Source organism: Caenorhabditis briggsae (genome assembly GCF_000004555.2).
Source record: "Caenorhabditis briggsae complete genome, chrII, whole genome shotgun sequence".
Classification (NCBI taxonomy): Eukaryota; Metazoa; Nematoda; class Chromadorea; order Rhabditida; family Rhabditidae; genus Caenorhabditis; species Caenorhabditis briggsae.
This window is the reverse complement of record NC_013486.2, coordinates 7,942,819-7,967,061: the sequence shown is the minus strand read 5'-3', so window position 1 is coordinate 7,967,061 and position 24,243 is coordinate 7,942,819. Positions and strand designations below refer to the sequence as shown.

General features: G+C 38.1%; 1 protein-coding gene across 4 annotated transcripts; it reads left to right on the top strand.

Annotated features, from left to right (window-relative positions):
• Cbr-unc-53 lies at positions 1–23,892 on the top strand (the record flags this gene model as incomplete). Of its 4 annotated transcripts, XM_045242333.1 has the most annotated exon segments (24): positions 1–102; positions 274–391; positions 406–494; positions 2,379–2,442; positions 3,763–3,821; positions 5,592–5,664; positions 9,804–9,960; positions 10,883–11,001; positions 12,375–12,985; positions 13,934–14,101; positions 14,258–14,383; positions 15,020–15,152; positions 15,349–15,546; positions 15,622–15,753; positions 16,058–16,169; positions 19,534–19,617; positions 20,258–20,595; positions 20,690–20,815; positions 20,948–21,166; positions 21,301–21,383; positions 21,435–21,953; positions 22,010–22,030; positions 22,158–23,619; positions 23,669–23,892. In XM_045242333.1, 24 exon segments carry the CDS (start codon positions 1–3, stop codon positions 23,890–23,892), a joined length of 5,337 nt encoding a protein of 1,778 aa, XP_045100920.1.
• Between the last annotated feature and the right edge of the window lie 351 nt (positions 23,893–24,243).

Sequence of the window (24,243 nt, the reverse complement as noted above, 5' to 3'; positions counted from 1 at the left end):
ATGTTCCCGTATTATGAAGAGGCATCCTCTTCTGTTAAAGGACCAACAATTATATTGTTACGTTCGATGAGAGATGGGTTTGAAGAGGAAAAGAATGACGCTGTGATATATTAGAAACAACATTATTATTGTGTGTGTTGAAACCATTTTGATGCACTTGAGGATTCGTGGGAAAATAGAACAGATTTTGGGTTGATTACCTAAAAAATTTCAAAATAAGGGTCTTGAATCCGCAAAGAAATTGTCACAATTCAAATAAATTACATATTTCAGATCTACACCGACTGGGCCAATCGGCACCTTTCGAAGGGAGCTCTATCCAGGCCGATTCGGGATATTTCGAATGAATTTCGCGATTATCGACTCGTCTCTCAACTTATTAATGTTATAGGTGAGTTGATTGAGATTGGAAGAATTTTGAAAAAAGTGGAGAGAAAAATAGAATTTATTCTGATATTCTGAAACCTGTAACCGAAGGGTTCCTAATTTTCAACGTTGTGCGACTTTATCTCGGTTCCTGTTAAAGATAAGGGCAAGTTGTTAACTGATAAACTATTTATCACACTATCACAAACATTTTTTTCATTTGACACATTTTTAATATATCTTTTCGGAGCCGAGATAATTGAGCTCAAACTTGGCAGGTCAGTGTGTCCTATATTTCAGGTTTTACGGTAATACAGTAACATTAATATTAATGTCTTAAGCTGATCTTTCTTGATTCCCACAAAAATATGTTCCCAATATCCAAAAATTGGCTAATAAAATCACTTCAACAAAAGTGAAAATTGAAATCTTTCCGGCTCCTTTTAGTGTCATAAACCAACTGTTAAATTATAAATGATCAGCGGCATTTATCGAAAGAACACAAAAATTCAAGGCTCTCATAAATTGAGGATCGGGAGCCCATTTGGAACAATTGTCCCCGTCCAGTTGAAAGCGGAAAAGAAAAAGATAGAAGAATGGGCGCCGAGAGTTTAATGTCCCCCCTTTTTCTCTCCTCCCCGTTTCAAATATATGAGTTTCTCTCCTCGTTGAAACTGATTTGAGAAGATAAAGAGAAGCCGGGAGGGCTTTCCGTAGGGTTCGTTAAATGTAATAATTGGTCACTTCTTTTCTACTGCTGCCCTCCGAGAATGTGTCCAGCCTTTTCACTTCATCACTTTTTTCTCTCTCTCTCTCAATTTGTTTCACTAATGATAAGATGTGCTCAAATCGTAACTGGAGATCTTGTTTTCGACTCATCCCTTTCGTTTCCGTATCAAATTTCACTGGTCAGTCTGTCCGAAGGGTGCCAGTTTGATGAACAGGTGTTCGTTGGAAGAAGAAGAGGAGATGGAGAACAAACTTACAGCTGTTAATGGTTACATTATGAGCATTGGAATGAACATTTGACCAAAAAACTGAACACAAAAACTTTACAAATTTGGGCGGCGCAAATTTTTTATATGGTGTCCAGAATTTTCTGGAGTAATTCTCAAACCTAGACTAGCTCTATTTTCTGGAAATAGTACTATAAAAGCGGAAAAAAATGCTCATTTGAAACAGGCGTTCTGCTCCGCGGCCTAGGTTTCTCGAAGCTCAAATCCTCGTCCTTTTTCGTCTCCTTTTTCTATTTTAAAAGGAGTTGGTTCTGAAAAATATTCGGAAAATACATAATTTGCAAAGCATTTTGATGTAACAAAAAATTAAGAAGATTTTTCGAAAACTTCAGTTTTTGTTTTGTGTCAGAAAAACGTTCCAAAATTACCCCTCATCTCCAGACCAATAAATTTCGTAAAGTCTATGAAATATGAATCAGTCTCGGTCAAGGTCAGCAACGAATTTTTAGTGTTGCATGTTTTATTCTTTTTAGGATTTTCGGGGTTTTGGACAGTTTCGAAACCCCTTTTTGGATGTTTTTCTAGAGTGAAATCTTTTAGCTTCTCACTTATTTGGACGAGTTTCTTTCTTGGAAAAAGGATACCGTAAACATTCTTACTCCCCAACTTCCAACTTTGAGCCCGTAAATCTCGTTTTCTGTAAAAGATATCAAAAAGTAATAAACTGACAACATGTTTATTATAATATCGAATATATTTTATTAGTTGACCGCTTTTTCATATCTGTCACAGGAGCCGAGATAAATTAAGTCAAACTTGACAGTGTGGGGGCCCATCTGTTACAGGTTTTACGGTGTTTTGGTGAATTTCTTCCTAGGAAAAAGTGATAATTTACCAAAATTTTACATTAAGTTTTTTATGCACTTTTTGCATTTCTAAATTTCTAAATTTCTGAAAATCTCCAATTTCAAACTCTAAAATATTTTCCTAGAGTGTACTTGTCACCAATATATTTTCTCACTTCCATCCCTCTAATTGAAACCCGATAGATCCCAGAGCATCTCTTTTTCTCTCTTACGAACCCAAAAACTATCATCCTATTTTTCGCGCATCTTGCCCAGTAAAAATCCAAAATTTTGGTATTTTTCCCAAAAGAACACTCCTCCTCCAAAATTGAATCATTTTGATAAATGAGTTAATTGTTTCCATGAAGTCGTGTCGCGACAGTAGCAACAGAAAAGTGATTCTTTTTGTTCTTCTTTCTCCAAAAATTTTTCTTTCTCTTCAACAAATTTGCTCGCTGCTTTTTCGTTCGTCAGCACCCCAAGGCGACCGAGTTAATTGGTGATTTATCGGTATTACGCTCTTTGTATCCATCAATCTGCTCAGTTAGTGTTTGTGTGTCCAGTAGTAGTTCGCTCATCTTCTTCTTCTTCTTCTTCTTTTTCTTCTTCTTCTCGGAGGAATCTCTTCGTTTTCCAATTCATTTCCAATCACTTTTTAGTTTGTTTAAATGAGTGAATATTATGAGAATATTTGAAATGAATAGAGAAGAAGAGATGGAACACGACGGGAGAAAACGATTCGGAAGAGTGGGGTCCTCAAGGAGGGAAAAAGAGATCAGGATTCATGTTTCACATGAAATTTTGGGAATCAAATCACTTTACGTTTCTGGCGCACATTCGATAAGATTTTATGACCTAGAGTCTTTTGATCTTTTGAGTCATTTATTTTTGTTGAAAGTGTTCTGGATGTCGCAACATTTTGCTGAGTTCTAGTTTTCTCCTAGTCCATGCTTACAATAGTTGCAAGAGTTTATTCAACTCAAATATCTTTTTAAAAACCTGAAAGTTGAAAGTATCCAAAAAATCATTTAAAACTACAGAAACTTTTCGAAAATCAGATTAGTGTTTGATCGTGTTTGGACGTTCCAATTTTTGAGCACCTATGTTTAAAAAATTAGGCCAAAATTAGGTTTAAACTTTAAAAGTCAGTATTTTTTAATTACCATTCCATTCAAAATTACCGAAGTGGAATTACCATTTTCGAAAGTTCGGAGAATTACCATTTTTCGAAAGTTCCCAGTAATAAAAAGCTCTGCTCCAGTTTTTTGCCTTCCACTGGGAGCAAAAAAAGAAACAAAAACAACAACAATTGTCTTTGAATGATATCCTGTGAAAGAAGAGAAAAGAGAGGGATATCTGTCATCTTCATTCATCTCAAAACTTCCTTCCCACCACTACAAGTGCAATTGGTCCTTCTCATATACCACAAAACACAACTTCCGGAAAGAGAAATGATATGATAAGAGCACTATTGATGATTGTTATCAGTATTTTAACACATTAAATTCAATTTCTCCTATCTCTGTTCGCACCAACTGCTTCTCCCCCTACATTCTGTTATTTATTATTCCTCCTAATCTCTTTTAAATTTGCAGTTCCAATCAACGAATACTCGCCTACATACACCAAAAGATTGGCTAAAATCACATCGAATGTAAGTTTTTAATGTTTCCTTCAAATTTCATCACGATATCAGTGAGTCACACCTAGAACAAACAAAAACTACTACTGCTACCTCTAAAATGTCTTATTGTCAAACAATTTTCTTTCCGTTTCTCATGTCATTCAAAATTTCCCCACCAGTCCCCAAAATTTCGGATGTTGATTATCTTGAATTGACGTAATCCTCCTTTTGATGATGGGATTTATCGAATGATTCCTAATCGACCGTGACTTCGGTTTGTCTGATGGCAACATGTACATGCAAATCACTCATCAATTCGGCGGCTGCGTAACATAATTCTAACCGTGACGAAAATTAACCGAAAAGCTTCATACAGTGATCAACACACATTTTGGTTGACTTCTGGATATTCCTTTTTCTCAACTCCAGAGTCTTTGCATCAGAATTTTTCTGGATGTCTTTCGAATTTGAGTTAAAGTCTCTCAATAAAACCTCTAAACTGATTCTAACGATTGTTTGATTAAAAGTAATTTCTGATCTTTCTAATAAATTAGATCAGAGCAATCAGCGATTCCAATAATTAGCATATTTCATGAATTATTCAATAAGTCCACATCACAGTTATATTCTTTCTACATGAAATGGTTTTTTGACTTCTCTATAGAGACCGTATTTCCTCTAATAGAAGATCAGGCGAACCGCCACATTTGAGCTGAATTATCTCGATTCCTGCGAAAGATATCAAACATTTGTCAACTTATAAATTGTTTATCATAATATCAGCAGTAATTTATCAGTTGATTAATTTTTTTTAAACAACTTCCCCAACCGGTAGATTTCATAGTTTTCTAAAGAAGCGAGCTTGTTTTTTTTAGAAAAATATTGTTTCGACTTTTACAAAAATCTTTTCCATTTCAAAAGACAAACATTCTCCTTTCGCCACCCTTTCATCTTTTTTCAAAATAAAATCTTTCAACTCATTGAAAATAAAATGTCCCATTCTCCCTAAGAAACTTTCGCCCTTTGAAACTTTTCTTTCCTCCAAAAACTCCCATTTCCAGTTGCCCTTCGTTTTCTTATTCCGGAAGAATGAGAAGATGACGTCGCATCAAATATTTACATGTATTTCATTGTCATCAGAGAGATGACACAACAACACATCCCCTACCAGAAACATAGTTGACAACATTTCTCAATTTTTAGACATTCCGTTGTCAAAAAGTTTTCCTTCGTAGGTTTAGAAGTAATAGGGCTATAAGGTTCAAAGTTCTGTGGACACTTTTTGAGTTCTGAAATTGTTGAGATGTTGAATCTCTGTATGATCTGAGAATCTGAGGATCCGAGAACCTGTAATTTTTGGAACCTGGAATTCTGAGAATCTGAAAGTCTGAGATTCTGAGCTTCTGAGAATCTGAAAATTTGGGGATCTGAGATTCTGAGGATCTCATTATCTCAGGATCTGTTGATCTGAGGATTGAGGATAGAGGATATGAGGATCTGAAAATCTGATCGTGAGAAGTGGAGGATCTCAGGATCTGAGGATCTGCGGATCTGCGGATCTGAGGATCTGAGGATCTGATGGTCTTGATGATCTGAAAAGCAAGATTTGAGGATACAAAACCTGATTTTAAGAATCTCAAGATCTCAGAATCTTTGTGTCTGAGAATATGAGAATCTGATGATCTTAGGATCATAGGATTTTAAAATTTCATAGTGTTAGTAGCTTCGGAATTAGAAACTGAAACCTTTTTTCTTTTCAAAAATTATCGAAATCCACCAAAAAATTTACTTTTTTTTCAGCTAGATGGTCTCGAAACGTGCCTCGACTACCTGAAAAACCTCGGTCTCGACTGCTCGAAACTCACAAAAACCGGTTAGTTTTTTCCAGAGAATTTTCGTATCAAAACTATACACTCTCATCCGATTCTCAAATTCTCCATTTCTTTTTTCGGATGTGACACCAACACTTTTTTGAGAGTCTTCTTTTCCTCTTCAGAATATATGTCTCATTTTCCTTCATTTATCCTCATGGGACATCTTCTTTCGTTGAAGAAAAACCTCAAATTTTTGCTCCATTTCCTATTTTCTCTTGTCCTCGATTTGAAGCCTATCATGTAGTTGTAAAAGAGAGAATGAAGGAGGAGGCGAGAAACTTTTTTACATCTTTTCCTCCAATCCTCTTTTTCTTCTTTATTTTTATCGTCAAATACGGTTTTTATGTATATGAACACAGTTTTTGAAGAGGAGGTTTAATCCAACAAGTTCCGGTCACTTTTTCTCCGCCCACACAGGCAGTTCTCTTTTTTTTTTGAATTGAATCGTTCTTTTCCTCCTCTTCATCCTGGAAAAAAAAACCATTTGCATTTAAATGGTTTCGTTCTTTTTTTGAGAGCATGACCGCATTTCGTCACATTCCAAGTGACTCACGATGCGCCAAGTGTTGACAGCATTGTTTTCCAAGCACTTTCAGAAGAAATACGAGTTTTCGACTCCTTTCTTACTGTGACACATCATAAAGTTTAAAGTTTGAAATTTTTGGACTTCTTAATATAGGAGCTGAGGTGATAGCTCATAGAATCTTATTGTGATTCTAGAATTCTGGATTAGTAAGTTCCATATTTATGAAATTATCCCTCTTCCGGAACATTGGTTTTCCAGATTCCAAGTTTTTGTGAATTGGAGATTGCCAGTTTTTCGAAATCTCAGATTTCGGTTTTCTACATCTCTGAATCTCAAAATCGCGACTCTGGGAATTCAAAAATTGTGAAAGTGGGAACTTTCTGAATTCTAAAGTATTAGTGATTGATTTTGAGCTCTGGCTAGTCTAGGATGTGAATACGTTACCTTGAAATCTAAACATTTAATTTGCAGATCTAAAATATTAGCTTTCAAGATCCTTGTTCTATGTATTCTAATCATAGCTCTTCGAATCTTATTGTGTTTTCCGAATTTTGGATCGGCGGGTTCCATATTTCTAGGATAGTCCCTGTTAATTTTTCAGATTAAAAGTTTCAGTATATCTGATATTTTCAGAATTTGTCAATCTCAAATTATACTTTGCTAAGATCTCAGTCTCGAGATCGTAATTCTGAGAATTCGAAATTTGCGGATTCGGGCCTTATGTTCTCGAAATATAAAAACTCGTTTTGTTGATCATGAATGATAACTTTCTTGTCTTCTTTAACTTTCAAGATCCTTGTTCCATTGCGATCTCAGCATGTTCAAATAAAACTATGATTCATACTACTCCAATCACCCAACAGTTTTTTTTCATCCTCCCTCAATCTTATTCTCATATCTACATAACGGTATCTATTACTAATACCATCGATTCTAATCTCTCCGTTTTTCAAATGCAAACACTTTTGTAAATTGATGTCTCTCCCTCATCCCGATACCAACACATCAATCTGTTATCTCTCTTCGGCTCTTTACACCTGTTCCCTTTTCCGGAATCCTTCGCTTCAAAACCGTATGGCACTCATTTCGAGAGCCCTCCAGCAGGTGTTTGTCAATCGACAGCCGGCTGTTTCATATAATCCCATCGCTCTCTCTTTTTCTATTGAATCGAGGTTAACTCTGAAGAAGGAGGGACTGTGTAACCGTCGGAATTCTGAAAGATCCTTATCTTGCCTCATCTTGATTTTGAGGTCGGGCGCCGCGACAACCGCTTCCTATTCTGGGTAATTACTTTTCGGTTTGTCTCGTTTCATCTTTTTTCCAACCTCTCAACTTTTTTCGCGCAATCGCTTTTGGTTTTCCGTAACTCCTCTCGGAAAGGCAACCTTCGAATGGAGGGAAGATCAACTGATAATAATCTCCTTTTCGTGATATAGTGATGGGAAAGACGAAGGACTTCTCTCAATTGTTATTACTGTTTCTCTAGTAATTTTATTACCGTCGCGTGTGTACATCTCTGGCTTGATATACTAGTTAGGTCATTTGTGATTCTAAACCAGGAGATAAGACAATTATATTGTTGTTTTTTTTTTAATTTTGTAAGGTCTAAAGTTTTTGAAAAAGTAAATTGACAAATTGGCTTCAATTCAGTGAGATTTGAATTAATGGAATATCGAAGTTATACATTTTTATCACTCGAATAGAGTCCTACCTCAATTTCCAACTTTGAGCCCATATATCTCGATTGCTGAAAAATATATCAAAACGTATTCAACTAATGAAATGTTTATTAAAATACTGTTAACACTCTAATAGAACGCTACCCGAATCCTTAAGTTTCAGCTTATTTATCTCATTTTCTGTGAGAAATATCAAAAAGTGGTTAACTAATCAAATGTTGCTGATATCATAAAAAATTTTATTAGTTGACAACTTTTTGATATCTTTCAAAAGAAGGAAGATATATAGGCTCAAAGTAGACGATCCGGGTGGCGTTCTATTAGAGTGTTCACGATATGCACAATATTTTGCTAGTTGACCACTTTTTGATATCTTTTACAAGAACCGAAATAAATAGGCACAAAGATGACGGTTTGGGGCTATTAGAGTGTTCACAGTTTGATTTTTAGTACCGTCGGTTTTTTTCATATTTTTCCAAAAACTTTGAATTGGAATTCAAAATTTACTATCTTTGATTCACACAATTATGCGTTTCGAATATGCACTCCAAAGCTGTAAACAGGACATTTTGATAAGTTTTTTCTATTTACCGTTTTTATTCTAACTTCAATAGAGCTACAGTACCCCTTTCTCGTTTTAAGCACTCTCAATTCAAATTCAAATTCACCTTCCCCATCCGTTCATTTCGCAACATGAACACTATTTTACGAAACCCACAAAATTAAATTTCCCTTTCTTTTTCTAGCCGCTGTAATCCCCTTTTCCCCCGTTTTCTTGTTCCAAGTTTAATTCTTATATTGTTCATCCCACCGTAACTTTGGCATGTTCGCTCCATTGAGAATTCAAATGAACCGAATCGAGAAGTCAGTTTTTTGGGATCTTTAGGATCTTTAACTCCTCTTATTTTTATGTGTTTGAGGGAGTTTGTTTAGAAAAAAAAGAAAACACATCTGTTACCTAATTTACACTCTCCACAATTATTCTTTCCTCCCAGATTTCTTCTTTTCGACTCTTTCAATAACATAATCTTGAGTCTTCGCAAAAAAAAAACAAAAATCCAGAGGTCGTTTGGGACCCATCGTCTCATGGCTTCCCTTCGTTTTCCTATTCTCCTGCTCCTCCAAAATTTCATTTTCACACGATACCATTTACATTTATGAGGCGTCGCTCTCGTCTCTCGCGCAGGCAAGGCTCCTACATTTCTTCTCCTTTTTTTTCGCGCCTTCGCTTTGCGCTTTCTCTCCTCTTCTTTCTTGAATTTATCACTTTCGCATGTCCTGATGATTTATATCACTTCTCGCGCCTTTTTGGCAAAACATATCCATCTGGCAAACGATTCCAAAAATATGGCAACTTCTGGTCAAAACTTCTGAATCCCTTTATTCGGAGTTATTTCTAAAAACGAGGAGTTCCAGTTTTCAGTTATTGAACGGCTCCTAAATTGTCTATAGAGCAGTCTAATGATACCAAAACATCCAGAAGGGAAAATAAGACTTTTGTTCAAATATGGCCCTTAACTTCAAACTGTTAAGTTTTTGAAAAATCTTATTTTGCATAGCCGTTGTGAGGATCTATGAGATTAGACCGAAAACTTTAGAAGATGTCATGTTTCTAACACAAGTTCTCTAAATATTCCCACACTTTACTATCTCTATTCGCTCTTCTTACCCACATGTCGGATCGTTTTTCTCCTAAAGGACTGTACGAAACTAAACGATTTCGGGAAAAGAGGAGGTGGACAAAAAACTCAATTCAGTTTTGAGGAGAAGGCAATACTTTTTTTTGGAAGAACACATATACAAACATACACACATCGTTTGCCCATTCAGAATAGAGCCCTTTTTTGGTCTGCCTCAATTGGCTTTCACTTCGTTCCAAAAACATGCCTCTCTCGCTAGCTATTCTTCCATTCATTGATACCCTGTACTGCAGATATCGACAGTGGTAACTTGGGAGCAGTTCTTCAACTCCTTTTTCTTCTTTCCTCTTACAAACAGAAGCTTCGGCAACTGAAAAAGGATCAGAAAAAGTTGGAACAGCTCCCGGTAACAACAACAACGACAGCCATCATGCCACCAGCGGTATCCAAGTGAGTTTTTTAATAAAGAAATGTTTGAACATCGAAGTGATTAATTTTGGATATCCTAGCTTACATATTTCGTATATTCATTCGAAATACAGTTGGCATTCTAAAAAAAGAAATCATTCAGTTAGTTCCAGTGTCTTGGAAAGTGATTAATGTTTACCCAATTTACAGGAAAAATAAAAAACCAGGGCAAACAAAATCAGAGCTCTACATATAGAGTATTATAGTTTTACAAAAAAGTTTAAAACTTTAAAAATATGTGGGACCAAGTTGATATTCTCCGCAAAAAATTATTAGAACTGGGTCTAACCATTTCTCCAATTCCGCTAATTTCCATAATAAAATTTCTAAAACTTTGAAAGTATGGCTCAATTTTTGTAGTTAAAATTTTTAGAATTTTCATGTAAACTTTTAAGAGCTCTTTTTCCTCTTTTTCCAATTCTCCTAAAACTATCAAAAACGACCGTAAAACCTGTAATAGAAGGGTCCTTTATCTTTTAACTTCAAGTTAATTTATCTCTGTTCCTGTGGAATATTCGAGAAATTTGTCAACTGATAAATTGTTTACCATAACATAACCAATCAGTTGACATATTTCTGATATCTTTTGAAAGAACCAAGATAATTAAGCTCAAATTTGATATGGTGGAGCCCTTCTATTACAGGTTTTACGATAATGTATTTCTAAATGACTTACTAAATTGTGGTCGTTTACCCATTGATTTCATCATCAACTCTCTTTTCCTTTGTTGCTCCCCTTAGCCAGTTTTTGATCGTTTTTTCTTACAAAAAAGAACATTATTTACTCTTTCCCTCCTACACAAAACAATCTTTCTTTCCAATTCATTCATTCTTTTTTTCCATAAGAAAAGAAAAAAAACTATGATATAGTTTCTTTATAATCTCCAGAATATTCTTTCTACAGTATCCCATATTCCAGGTTACCATCTCCACGTGTTCCTCCAGCATCTAATCCTAATTCAAATTTTACTCAAATGTCGACGTCACGTCTTCAGACTCCACAATCTCGAATATCGAAACCAGGTCAGTTGTCCATCCATAAGCTAACTAGCTTATGTACAGCCGCTAAATGACGTGGAAAAGTATTCTTGGGACTAAGTGACAGACAGGTTGTCTTCTCTCTAGCCAAGGACAACAACAACAATTTTCCAATTTTGTTCTCCCTCGTTTTGCTTATAAACATTTGTCGGTGGTGGTGGGAGACGGTCAATTAATTCGAATGAGAGCAAGCCAATTACTTGTCCTTCCGAAGGAAAAGAAAAGAATATATATATAGAGCCGCCCATCCTTCGTCTTCTATTTCTCAACTTGCAATTCCGATGAGTTTTCTTCTCTTCCACCACTTCTGGTCATCACTGACAATTAATGTCGGGTTTTATGCGCTCTTTCCTATTCCACTCATTCAGTTTCCGACTCTGTGGAGCAATGCTAGTTGGGTTCCCGTGTTGTTGTTGTTGTTGCTTACTATTTAGGATCCTTCTTCCTGTAAATTAGGAAATAATGGGATTCACCTAGTTTTCTAAAAATATAATTTTGGGATCATATGCCGTATTCTGAAAAAAAAAATCTGTTGCAGCAGATTTCTCTGAATACCTTTGCTAAGCATATACCGTATTTTCTTTAGTAGAATGCCACCCAAACTGTTAAATTTGAGCTCAATTATCTCAATTCACGTGAAAGATATCAAAAAGTAGTCAACTGATTAACATAATATCACCAATACTTTATCACTAGACACACTCTTGATATCTTACACAGGAATCAAGATAATTGAGCTCAAAGTTGAAGAAGTGGATGGGTTTCTTGTAGATAAAATACGGTAGCTTTTTTTCAGTTTTTTGATCCCCTTGACTATTTTGTCTTCATTGAGCCACTTTAGTTCCATGGTTGATCCCAAAATAGTATTTCTAGTTGGTTTTAAAACTCAGATATTACTTTATCTATTTGAATATTTCTTTTGTCCAACTCCACTCAAAAAGCGGAGACCTTTTATTTTCCCCAATTCCTTCCCACCTAAAAACGCCACTTCCCTGGCTCTGGCTCAAAAAAACTAAAAAAAGGCACATAAAAATGTGTCTATATAAGAAAAGTATCTTGGTCACTTTTTTAGGACTCTAGGCGTGAGAGAATGAAAACCCGCTCTTCCGTTCTTCTCAAATTCCCTTCTTTCGTTCCCCATACTTCATCATCATACTTGTTTTGTGAATACTTTTTCAAAAACCTCTTCTTCTTTTTTCTCGACTTTTCTTCTCCTTTTCCAAACCCAACTACGATTGTTTACGTGCTTATCTAACCGCCTGGGCGGAAACGGACACCAAATTAAAATATGGCGATGTAGATTGGAAAGCGAAACGGATTTTCTCTTTCAGTGAAAAAAAAACCGAAAATGTTTTCAGATTCGACAAAGATTGGAATCAAACCAAAGACGACGTCAGGACTCAGACCTCCATCTACGACGTCTTCTAACACAAATATCAATTCATTTCGTCCGTCGAGCCGATCAAGTGGTAATAACAATGTTGGTTCGACGATATCCACATCTGCCAGAAGCTTAGGTACACACCTCAACAACCTAGGATTTATGCAAATTTGTAATCCCTTTCTAGACTCCTCCTCTGCCTACAGCTCCATATCCAATCTCAGTCGTCCAACGCCTTCATCTCAAATTCAGAAGCCAACGTCGCGACTACAAACACAACAAGTCCGAGTGGCGACGACTACAAAGATTGGAAGTTCCAAGTTGGCTGCTCCAAAAGCCGTCAGTACTCCGAAGCTTGCATCCGTCAAGACTATCAAAACAACGACAACGGAACACGATAATTCTGGAGGAATGTTGAAGTTGAAATTGTTTAGCAGCAAGAACGCATCGTCTTCGAATAACAGTCCACAGCCACTCAGAAAGGCTGAGCAGTCCAAAATCGCGGCTCCTGTGAAAACTGGATTGAAGCCTCCGACTAGTTCGACCAATAAATTGGGAAGCGCCACATCTATGTCCAAGCTTTGCACTGTGAGTTTGTGAAACTATTTCCTGTAATGGAATGTTTTGAAAGTTTCAAATTTCATAGGAAATATCGTAAGACTTGTAATAGAAGAGCTCCCCAACGTTTAACTTTGAGCCAATTTATCTCGGTTTCTGTCAAAGATATTGAAAAGTTGTCCATTGATAATTTGTTTATCATAATATCATAAACATTTTATCAGTTGACAAATTTTTGATATCTCTTAAAGGGGTCAAGAAAAATTAGCCCAAACTTGACAATATGGGGGCCCTTCTATTATTTCAACGGAATTTTGAATGTGTCCACTCCTATTTACAGTACCCTTCAAATATTCAACTTCCGAACTTATATTTGGAAGCATTTTCTTATCCTTTTTGGAACAAAAATCTCAGAAATCTCAGGCTCAGGCCCTCGAACCTACTAATAAAAATGATGAGACAATTGGGAATTGCGTGTCACAAAACTTCTTTTCCATTCTCTTTTTGTTCTTCCTCTTCATCCCGATAAACTAGTCGGCTTCGTCTACTTCTAAGCGTCACTTTGTCGCCCCTCGTTTTCTTTTTTTCTCAAAAATGTTGCAACGGAAGTGATATTCGTGGATGTCTTCTGGGGGCATTTTTTCAAAGCGGCACGCTCGCGCGGAAGAAAAAAACACATCTGGAGACGCGTCGTCCGGAGCAATTTCTCAGCTTTTTGCTCTTCGTTTTTCAAAATGAGTGAGAAAAAGAGGAAGAGCAAATTGAAATGTGTATGTGTGTAGCAGTAGTAATAGAGAGGAAGAAGCACTTCAAGTCGAAATACGATGTGTTGTTTTTTTTCTAATTTCTTCAGCTAAGCACTCTGTTTTTTTTCAAGTCGAGAGTGAGAAAAATGCCCAGGTGGTCTTTTTCGAGAAATCTGGAAACTGAAACTTTCTAAAAACGTGATATCTCTTCTATATTCTTCGATTCTTTCAGCCCAAAGTATCATACCGTAAGCCCGATACTCTTCTTCATACAAAATCCGACTCGAAAAGATGTTCGAAAAGTAGTGAAGAAGAATCCGGATACGCTGGATTCAACAGCACATCGCCAGCGTCGTCATCTACAGAAGGATCTCTCAGTATGCATTCCACATCTTCCAAGGTTTGTCTCTTTTTAAAGTTCAATCAGTATGTTTTGATTTGGAAACTGTAGACATTTTTGTTTTTATTAGAAAAGGACCACCTGCCGTCTCATTTTTTGTATACGTCCAAAATGTTAGAGACCACCTGTCACCATTTTTATGAAACTTTTTTCTAGAGCTCCACATCGGACGAAAAGTCTCCGTCGTCGGACGATCTTACTCTCAACGCCTCCATTGTAACAGCCATCAGACAACCGATTGCAACCAGCGCAGTTTCTCCAGTTATCAGCAAACCTGTTGAGGTAAGATATTTTCAGTTTTGACGAATTTTGGTGCAGTAGCAGCCAGTGGTTTGAATAATAGTTTCTCGAATTACGAAAAAAAAGATTAGCATTCACAATACCATTGATTTGAGAAGTTTCCATTAAACCTTACAACAATAGATCCTTACAAACTACCGTATTTCTTCCATTAGAAGTCCTCTCGAACCGTCAACTTTGAGCTCAATTAACTCGATCCCTGTTAAAGATATCAAAAACATGTCAACTGATAAAGCTCAAAAAGTAGTATCAAAATAAAAACAATATGTTATCAGCTGACAAATTTTTGATATCTTCAACAGGAATCGAGATAATTGAGTTCACAGTTGACGGTTTGGGTGGGCTAGAGGAAGTACGGTAACTTGATAACTGTAAAAAATTAGCTCATTTAGCTTAAAAAGTTTTTAAAGGCAGCATTCTGGAACCAACTATTCAAAGTTGCTCTTGTTAAAATTCCTGTTTCGAAAGGCCAATGAAACCAACGTATCGTTTTTGCAACAACATTCAAAAAAGAAGACTCCGAAAATCTTGAAATTGAATATCCCAGATTCATGCTTCTTTTTCATTTGCCTATCCCTATGCCCGTTTTTAGACACTTTATAAATGAAATGATTTCAGGAGAAGCCAACACTCGCAGTGAAAGGTGTTAGTGCAAGTAAGAAAGATCCTCCACCTACAGTACCTGAACGGACCAACCAGCCAACAATTGGAGTCGTCAGCCCGATTATGGCTCATGAGAAGTTGCCGAGTGGTCAGTTTTTTTGGGAATAAAGACAAAATTATTCCAAATGCTGATGTTTGACCCAAGCAATTTTAGGATTATTAGTCAGAAGGTGTACCCGATTTTAGTGATTTTTAGTTTGTTTCCTTCGTGTTTACTTTTTCTATTGAGACCAAGCAGTTTTTCGTCTTTGTTTCCTAGACCCTCTAAACTTGTTGCTATCCAGAATCGACACCTTCCGAAAAGGTAGATCCGAATCCTGAGAAGATTTCATCCATGTCCATTGATTGTGATCTTCCACCGCCACCGACTCCTCTGAAATCCTTGGAACGAGTTCCACCAAAAATGACTCCGATTCGTCAGCCACCAACCTACGATGTTCTTGTAAAACAGGGAAAAATCACATCTCCTGTCAAGTCGTTCGGTCAGTCATAGTCCCCCTCTCTCCACTTTCTCCCCCAATTATTCTTCCGTTTTTGTTGACAAACGGCCGTTTTAGGATATGACCAAGTCGAGTCGTCGGCTTCAGAAGACTCCATCGTTGCTCATGTTCAGATGGCACCACCTGTTCAGAAGACGTCAGCAGGGCAGTCGTCGATGGAGAGAAGAATCCAGAAGAACAAGACTTCAGGTGAGAAAAGTTGACGATCCTCATTATAGTTTCAGTTGAAAATGCTCAAAAGCTACAAAACAAAGTCTCATTACGAAAAAAAATGAGCACGCCTTCGAATCAGTTTTTGTAGTTGTAGTTATTTCTGACGAGTGCTACACATGTTTTTGAACAAAATGTCACATTATCTATAACTTGGAACATGTGCCTTTTAGTGTACAAAAGCTAGAAATTCTGTATTCTTATTCGTGAGTACTCTTGAGGAACAAACCATAATATCGCCTCCTCATTTTACTACTCTTCCATAATCTCAAACTTATTTCAGAATCCAGCGGCTACGCTTCAGATGCTGGAGTGGCGATGTGTGCGAAGATGCGTGAGAAGCTGAAAGAGTACGATGACATGACTCGTCGTGCACAGAACGGCTATCCCGACAAGTGAGTCCCTAGACATTGGTCCTCTTTTGCAATGAAAATGGAAGAAGAAGGGGGAGGAGCAATTAATCCGAGAAACTCAAAATTAATGAGCATCACTTGGTGATGCGAAAAGAATCCCCGAAAGACGTTTGATAGCATCTCTTTCCTCTGTCTCTCTGTCAACCAGCACATCCATTCATGCGCGAAGTGCAATTTTGGTTCCTTTCCTTTCCAGAGAAGGGAGACCATGACTTATGAATGAGTAGCGTGGAAGTATTGAACGTAGAGAATGAGAAAAGAGGAGAGAGAAAGAGATATGAGTTGCAAATTGTGAGAAAAATTAGCATTTGGTGGTTTAGAGAAGTTTCAATGGGTGACAAAAAGAGTAGGCATCTGGCGAAGCGCAACTTTAGTTGAGATCCTTCCTCCCTCCTAATGTTTATTTACTCTTTTCTCTTCTTTTTTTAACGAAGATCTATCGGTGCATTATGTTAAAAGAGTAGGAGGAGGAGTTGGTTGCGCATCGAAGAGTCTTTTGTCTACTGCTTTTTGGGTTGGATCTGTTACAATTTCGAAATGAAACTAGTTATGAAATTTGATATTTGGGAGAGAGTGAGAGAGAGAGAGAGAGAGAGAGAGAGAGAGACTGAATTTTTATGCATTTTTTGACTTATAGCTACTGAATTCAGAATGAATTGGTATTGCGAAAGTATTCTCCTAGAGTAGCTTAAATATCTTTTTTAAAGTTAGGCCTGATTTTGAAGTTTAGAATTAGAAAGAACTGGTTTTTGTGTTCTATCTTAACGAGATGAAAACGATTATGCCTTCAAATTCAATCGGATTCTCAAGTTTCATAGCTGAACCCAAATTCTGAAAGCACTGTTCTAGTTTCCGAAACTTTTAGGCAATATCTCTTAAACTTCTTAAATTCTAGAGTTTGTTTTTTGATTACCCTACTGAAATCGAAACTTTTTTGCAATATACAGTTTTAAGATTGTATTTAGATCGGGTTACTGTAGTTACTGGAAGTTTTAGGTACCGTAAACACTCTATTAGAGTGCCACCCAAACCGTCAACTTTGAACTCAATTATCTCATTCTTAATAAAAGAGCATAATATCACCAATATTTTGTTATTTGACCACTTTCTTCTGCTGAAAATTAGACATGAAGGCTCTGAGATCAAAGTCTGGGTGGCACTCTATACGAGTGATTACTGTAGACCTGGTTACTGTAGTTACTGGAAGCTCTATTTTTGTGATACCTGAAAGAAGTAATTTGAAGCTTTTCGGTTTTTCAGTAAGCCCAGAACCAATATCCTTATGTTTATGGCCGACAATTTTTCCCTCTTCTGTCTTTTCTCCCAAAATGCGTGACCTGATTTCATTGACGTCTCATGTACAATTTGAAAAGTGCCGATCCTCATATTCTGGGTTATGAAATACGAAGCGATCATTCTTCTTCGTCTTCCCATGTCGGTTCCCATCTCTTCTCGTCCTCAATTTGGCGCACTCAAAGCTCATGGATGCAGCTGTCCCCCGGCCGGGTCCCTGGGTCTTGTTTTTGGGATGTTGGTGACTTCCGTCGTCCGTTTTCTATGTCTTCCGATTGCCTTGTTCCTATAATTAATTCATTAAGCCGAGAACAAACGCAGCGCTTTCCTTCTATCGTTCTCGTTGGTCACTCAAAAGGGAAACAACACAGAGAAACATATAGAGAGAAAGAAGATAAAAGTGTTCGAGTAGCCACTCAAACTCTCTTTTTCAACTCGCCGACTCCCGCATACTCTTCCCTTCTTTGTCATTTACATAATCTTTTCCCCTTTTCCTTCTTCAATTCATAAATAACTAAACTGTCTGTGTGGTTCTCCCCATCCACCGGGCGCCGACCTGGTGAGAAAAAGAAGAAGAAGAAGAAGAGAATTTGCATGTTTCGAATTTCTTTTCTCTTCTCTTCAAATTTTACTACATTTTCCACGAAACTTGAGGCGAGAGAGAAGCAATCATTTAAAAAGAGGAAGATGAAGAAAAAGTGTTTTTGGAAACAATGTGTTTTTAATTTTGGGTCTTCTACTCCTGCTGCTCCGAAACACTTTTTACTAGAATATGTACTCCGTACGTTGGGAAAGGCTCAGCGCGGCTCATTCTATTGTTGGTTGGAGGTCTCTTCTCTTTTGAAATTTGTCGCCAATTGTCGCCATCCATAGGTGGTGTGCTCTTTCGGAAGGGGTTTCTCTTATGAATAGCTTTAGTAGTATGTAGAAGTTTTAGTTCAGTTCGTCAGGCCATCTAGAAGCAGGTGAACGTAGAGAAGATGTCGTTCCTATCAAGGCTTATTCAAAAGTAGGTTGATTCTTGCAAAAACTTATTATTTTGGAATCCCAGAATTCAAAAAACTAGAAACTTTCGATTCAAGAAAGAATCAGAACATTCGGCAAATGAGATCCTAGAACTCCAAAATCCAACCAGAAAATTTCCGTCTTTGAATCTGTTTCCTCGCCTTTTCTGCGGCACCTTTACGATCTTTATTATTGAAACCTTTCGAATACCAAATGAAGTGTGTCATAATTATAGGAAACGACCCTATACCTTGTGTGCTCCACCGGCTCCTTTTCTCCTTCGTCCGCCCCCCCCCCTTTCTTTCCAAATGTTTTAATGACCAATTGCACGCAATCAAGATTAAAAATGGGGTTTTCGCCTGCTGATGGTCCATTTCATTTTGTCCTAAAACTTTTGTCTTGTCCCACCCTTCCTCTTCTTTTTGATGTTTATAATTCCGTGCCCATCTGCTCTACATCATCTTCGTTGGGGGGCGGGCGCCTTCTTAAACCGATTATAATGATTTGAGAAGAAGAATAAGAAGGAAAGGCAAGGACATAGTAGTACTTCAATTTGGTTTTGGGAGGTTAGAAAACGTAGAAGAAGGAGAGATTAATCTCAAAAATACATCCGAATCGGATTCAGAAGTATGAAATATATTATGTTTTTAGTTTTCTTAACTTCCGGATATGACACTAATCTATAAGTTTAGACTTCTGGAAAATAATGGTTTCTTTGGCGGAGACTCTGTAGCATACCATAAAACCTGTAACAGAAGGTCCCCACACTGTCAAGTTTGAGCTCGAATATCTCGATTCCTGTGAAAGATATCAAAAACTTGTAAGCTGATAAAACATTTTTGATAATAAAATAAACAATTTATCAGTTGGCAACTTTTTATTATCTTTCAGAAAAAGAAAAATAGGCTCAAACTCAAAAGTGAGGAACCCTTCTATTACAGGTTTTACGGTAGACTTAAACATTTTCGTTCCAAAACTTCAGGGGATTTCTCAATCTCTTCTTTCGCTTTGAATAATTTATCCAATTTTTTATTTCCTCAATTTTCAGCTTCGAAGACAGTTCGTCTCTATCTTCTGGCATCTCAGACAACAACGAGCTCGACGACATCTCAACGGACGACCTGTCCGGCATGTAAGTGTTTTTCTTTCTGTTCCCACAGATCCGTTTGTTTATATATCTTGTTCGGGGTGCCATTACAAACTATTCCATTACACTTGGACCTTCCACCACCATATACCTCATCCTTCTTATAATAAAAGTAATAATAATAACAAGTCAGTCAGCTGCCTCCATTTCTTGCTCCATCTTGAGTAATTGGCAGTCTCCACTCCTCCCGGTGTTTATGAGACATACGCGTTCCCCGTTTTGCCGCACGTTCCCTTCCCAGATGAAGAAGTCCAGTCGAGTCAATAAATTCTTAGAGCTCAAACCAACACTTCCTCGATTTCGCTCACATTTCACTCCAAACACGACCAGGCAAAACCAATACATCTTGGTGTTCCGTTTCGCATAATTTCTCAATTTCACTCCAAATTGACTTCGAGACGGATTGAAAAGAGAGTGAAAAGAGCGATAGGAGGTCTGATTTATGAAGTGAATGCAAGCAGTGAGAGGGTGGTATCTCATTCATTTTTATTCTCTCGTTTCCTGTTCTCACTTTAGGCTTAACTTGGTTTTAGAATAGAAGTATCATGGTTGTCCCATTTTTATTATCAGTGTATTCCTAAAAACATCTTAACAACACTTCCCCTCAACCATTTCATTTTTCCAGAGACATGGCGACAGTCGCCTCAAAACACAGCGACTATTCCCACTTCGTTCGTCATACATCCTCATCTTCATCTCGTCCACGTGTCCCGAGCCGCCCATCCACTTCAGTCGACTCTCGTTCCCGAGTCGAACAGGAGAACGTCTACAAACTTTTATCACAATGCCGCACCAGCCAACGTGGAGCTGCCACTGCGACCTCTTCATTCGGTCAACATTCTCTCCGATCCCCTGGCTACTCCTCGTACTCTCCACATCTGACAGTGTCAGCTGATAAGGATACAATGTCGATGCACTCACAAACCAGTCGGAGACCATCGTCCCAGAAACCATCTTATGCAGGTAAGTTGTGCAGGATGATTTTGTATACCCACTTCTATTCTTTTTCGGGTTTTCCTCTTTTCGATTTTCTTTTCTATCGCTTTCCCCTTTTCAGGTCAATTCCATTCTCTTGATCGTAAATGTCATCTTCAAGAATTCACATCTGCCGAACATCGGATGGCGGCTCTTTTGAGCCCTAGAAGAGTTCCCAACTCTATGTCGAAATACGATTCATCATCAGGTAAGATTCTAAACAGGGCTAAGGATTGATTTAGTTCAAATCGCTTCTATCTTTTGTTTCATAATAATTTTCTAACATCTCATGTCTTTTCCTACCTAACCCAGCCGGTGCATTCTCGCTTTTTTCTTTTAGCCACTACAGCAGCTGCCCTCAATTCTTCGGGCATGTCTCGTTCGATGATTCTCCTCGAATCGCTTTCACCTCGTCCCCCACGCCGTCATCAGTCACCTGCTGCATCATGCATTGTCACAGCTTCACCATCAACACGTCGATCACACTCTCCACGCGCTCCCACCGCCCGTATTCCACTTTCTCTTGCTTCGCCTGCCCATAACAGTAATAACATCAGGGGTTCGCAACTTTTTTAATTTCCCTTCTTTTCGTCTATTATGATTTCTTTGGTGATGGAGTGCCTCTACCCTGAGTTCTATTTATTCCAAAACCTAGAAATCTCGGTTTTCCCAACTCGAATTTCACTTTTTTAGGATCCTATTCTGCTCGCTCGCGAGGTGGATCGTCTACTGGAATCTATGGAGAACCATTCCAGCTTCACCGTCTGTCAGATGAGGTGAACTATATAAAATTCTGAATCAATAAAAACTATTTTATGAAGTTTCAGAAATCGCCAGCTCACTCTGCTCGTAGCGAAATGGGATCCCAGCTGTCTTTGGCTAGCACCACGGCATATGGAACGCTCAATGAGAAGTATGAACATGCAATCAGAGATATGGCTCGTGATCTGGAATGTTATAAAAACACGGTGGATTCGTTGACCAAGAAGCAAGAAAATTATGGAGCACTGTTTGATCTTTTCGAGCAAAAACTTCGAAAACTGACTTCCCATATTGATCGGTCAAACTTGAAACCAGATGAAGCGACAAGATTCCGACAGGACATTGCTCATTTGAGAGAGATTAGCAATCATCTGGCGACGAATTCGATGCATGTTAATGTGAGATTAAAAATGGAAGATTCAGGATCCTCAACTAGACATTTTCAGGAAGGCGCTGGTGAACTTCTCCGTCAACCATCTCTGGAATCCGTTGCCTCTCATCGATCCTCCATGTCATCATCTTCCAAGAGCAGCAAACAAGAGAAGATCAGTTTGAGCTCATTTGGAAAGAACAAAAAGAGCTGGGTATGTTTCTAATCGTAAATTCGTGAATTTCGAAACTAGAACTTCTAAGTTTTCAGGCGCTTTCCGTAGATTCTCAGGTACAGTGGTCTAGTTATTGTGAAGTCGTAGAATTGTTTTGTGTAAAAACATTAAATATAGTGTGTCCTGTGATTTTTGATATCTATCAATGAACCACATTTTCCTAATTCTCTGCCATTTTTGCAGATTCGCTCGTCACTGTCCAAATTCACAAAAAAGAAGAACAAGAATTACGATGAAGGACACATGCCATCGATATCTGGATCACAGGGAACTTTGGACAACATTGATGTTATTGAATTGAGACAAGAGCTGAAAGAGAGGGATAGCGCATTGTATGAAGTCAGATTGGATAATCTGGATAGAGCAAGAGAGGTGGATGTTCTTAAGGAGACTGTCAATAAGCTCAAAAATGAGAACAAGCAATTGAAGAAAGAAGTTGACAAATTGACAAATACCTCAACTACCCGTGCTTCTTCCCGAGCCTCTCTCCCATACATCCAGGACGATGAGCATGTTTATGATCATGCATGCAGTTCCACTTCGGCCAGTCAATCTTCCAAGAGATCTTCTGGATGCAACTCAATCAAAGTTACTGTCAATGTGGATATCGCTGGAGAAATTAGCTCCATTGTGAATCCGGACAAGGAAATAATTGTTGGATACCTTCCAATGCCAGCCAACAATTCTACATGGAAAGATATCGATGATTCGATTCTGGATTCATTCGAGAAGTATCTTTCAAAAATTGATCTGGACCGCCAGCTAGGTCTAGATGCCAAGGACGCTATTTTCGGATACCAGATTGGAGAGCTTCGAAGAGTCATTGGAGACTCTTCAACCATTATCACAAGTCATCCAGTTGATATTCTCACTCCAACGACGACAATCCGAATGTTCATGTACGGAGCAGCTCAAAGCCGTGTCGATTCAATGGTTCTGGATATGCTTCTTCCAAGACAAATGATCCTTCAACTCGTGAAATCCATCGTCACCGAACGACGACTTGTTCTAGCAGGAGCTACTGGAATCGGGAAAAGCAAATTGGCAAAAACACTTGCTGCTTATGTCTCCCTTCAAACCAATCAATCAGAAGATAAAATTGTGAATATCACAATTCCTGAAAATAACAAAGAAGAACTTCTTCAAGTCGAACGACGTCTGGAGAAGATTCTGAGAAGCAAAGAAGCATGTGTCGTCACTCTCGACAATATTCCGAAGAACAGAATCGCATTCGTTGTTTCCGTTTTCGCCAACGTTCCTCTCCAGAATAACGAGGGACCATTCGTCGTCTGCACAGTAAACCGCTATCAAATCCCAGAACTCAAAACTATTCCAAATTTCAAAATGTCAGTGATGTCGAATCGTTTGGAAGGATTCATTCTCCGTTATCTCAGAAGACGTGCAGTCGAAGATGAATACCGTCTGAGTGTTCAAATGCCATCAGAGCTCTCCAGAATCATCGAATTCTTCCCCGTGGCTCTTCAAGCAGTCAACAATTTCATCGAGAAAACCAATTCGGTGGATGTAACAGTTGGACCAAGAGCCTGTTTGAATTGTCCATTGACAATTGATGGATCTCGTGAATGGTTCATCAGATTGTGGAATCAAAACTTCATTCCATACATGGAGCGTGTCGCCAGAGATGGTAAGTGTTTTTTCTTCCTAATCATATTTTAAATTTTATCGAATTTCAGGCAAAAAGACCCTCGGAAGATGTACTTCCTTCGAAGACCCAACTGACATTGTCACCGAAAAATGGCCATGGTTCGATGGTCCAAATCCAGAAGACGTTCTGAAGCGTCTCCAACTCCAAGACTTGGCTCCATCGCCTGCCAACTCATCTCGCCAACCCTTCAATCCCCTCGAGTCGTTGATCCAATTGCATGCTACCAAGCATCAAACCATCGACAACTTCTGAATAGAAGACGTTCATCTTCTCTCGTTTCCCCCCGTTCCTACCGGTACCTTATGATTCCCCCCTCCCCTTTGTTTCTTCTAGTCTCCCCGGGTGCCGACCGAAGCAGTTAAAGCAAACCTCTTCCTCTTTCGAACATTTCCAATTGCTCATTTTTTATTATGAATCGAATAAACAGTGTAATGCATATGAACAGGAGTTAGCACATAAAAAGTATTATTAAAGTTAACAATCAATTAGCTCCAACTTGACTACAATCACGGAAACGTTATCACCACATTTCCGGCGGACCGCTTCTGATGCCAACCTTTCCGCTACGATTCTTAATTCGGCTATTTTCCGAGACTCGTTTGG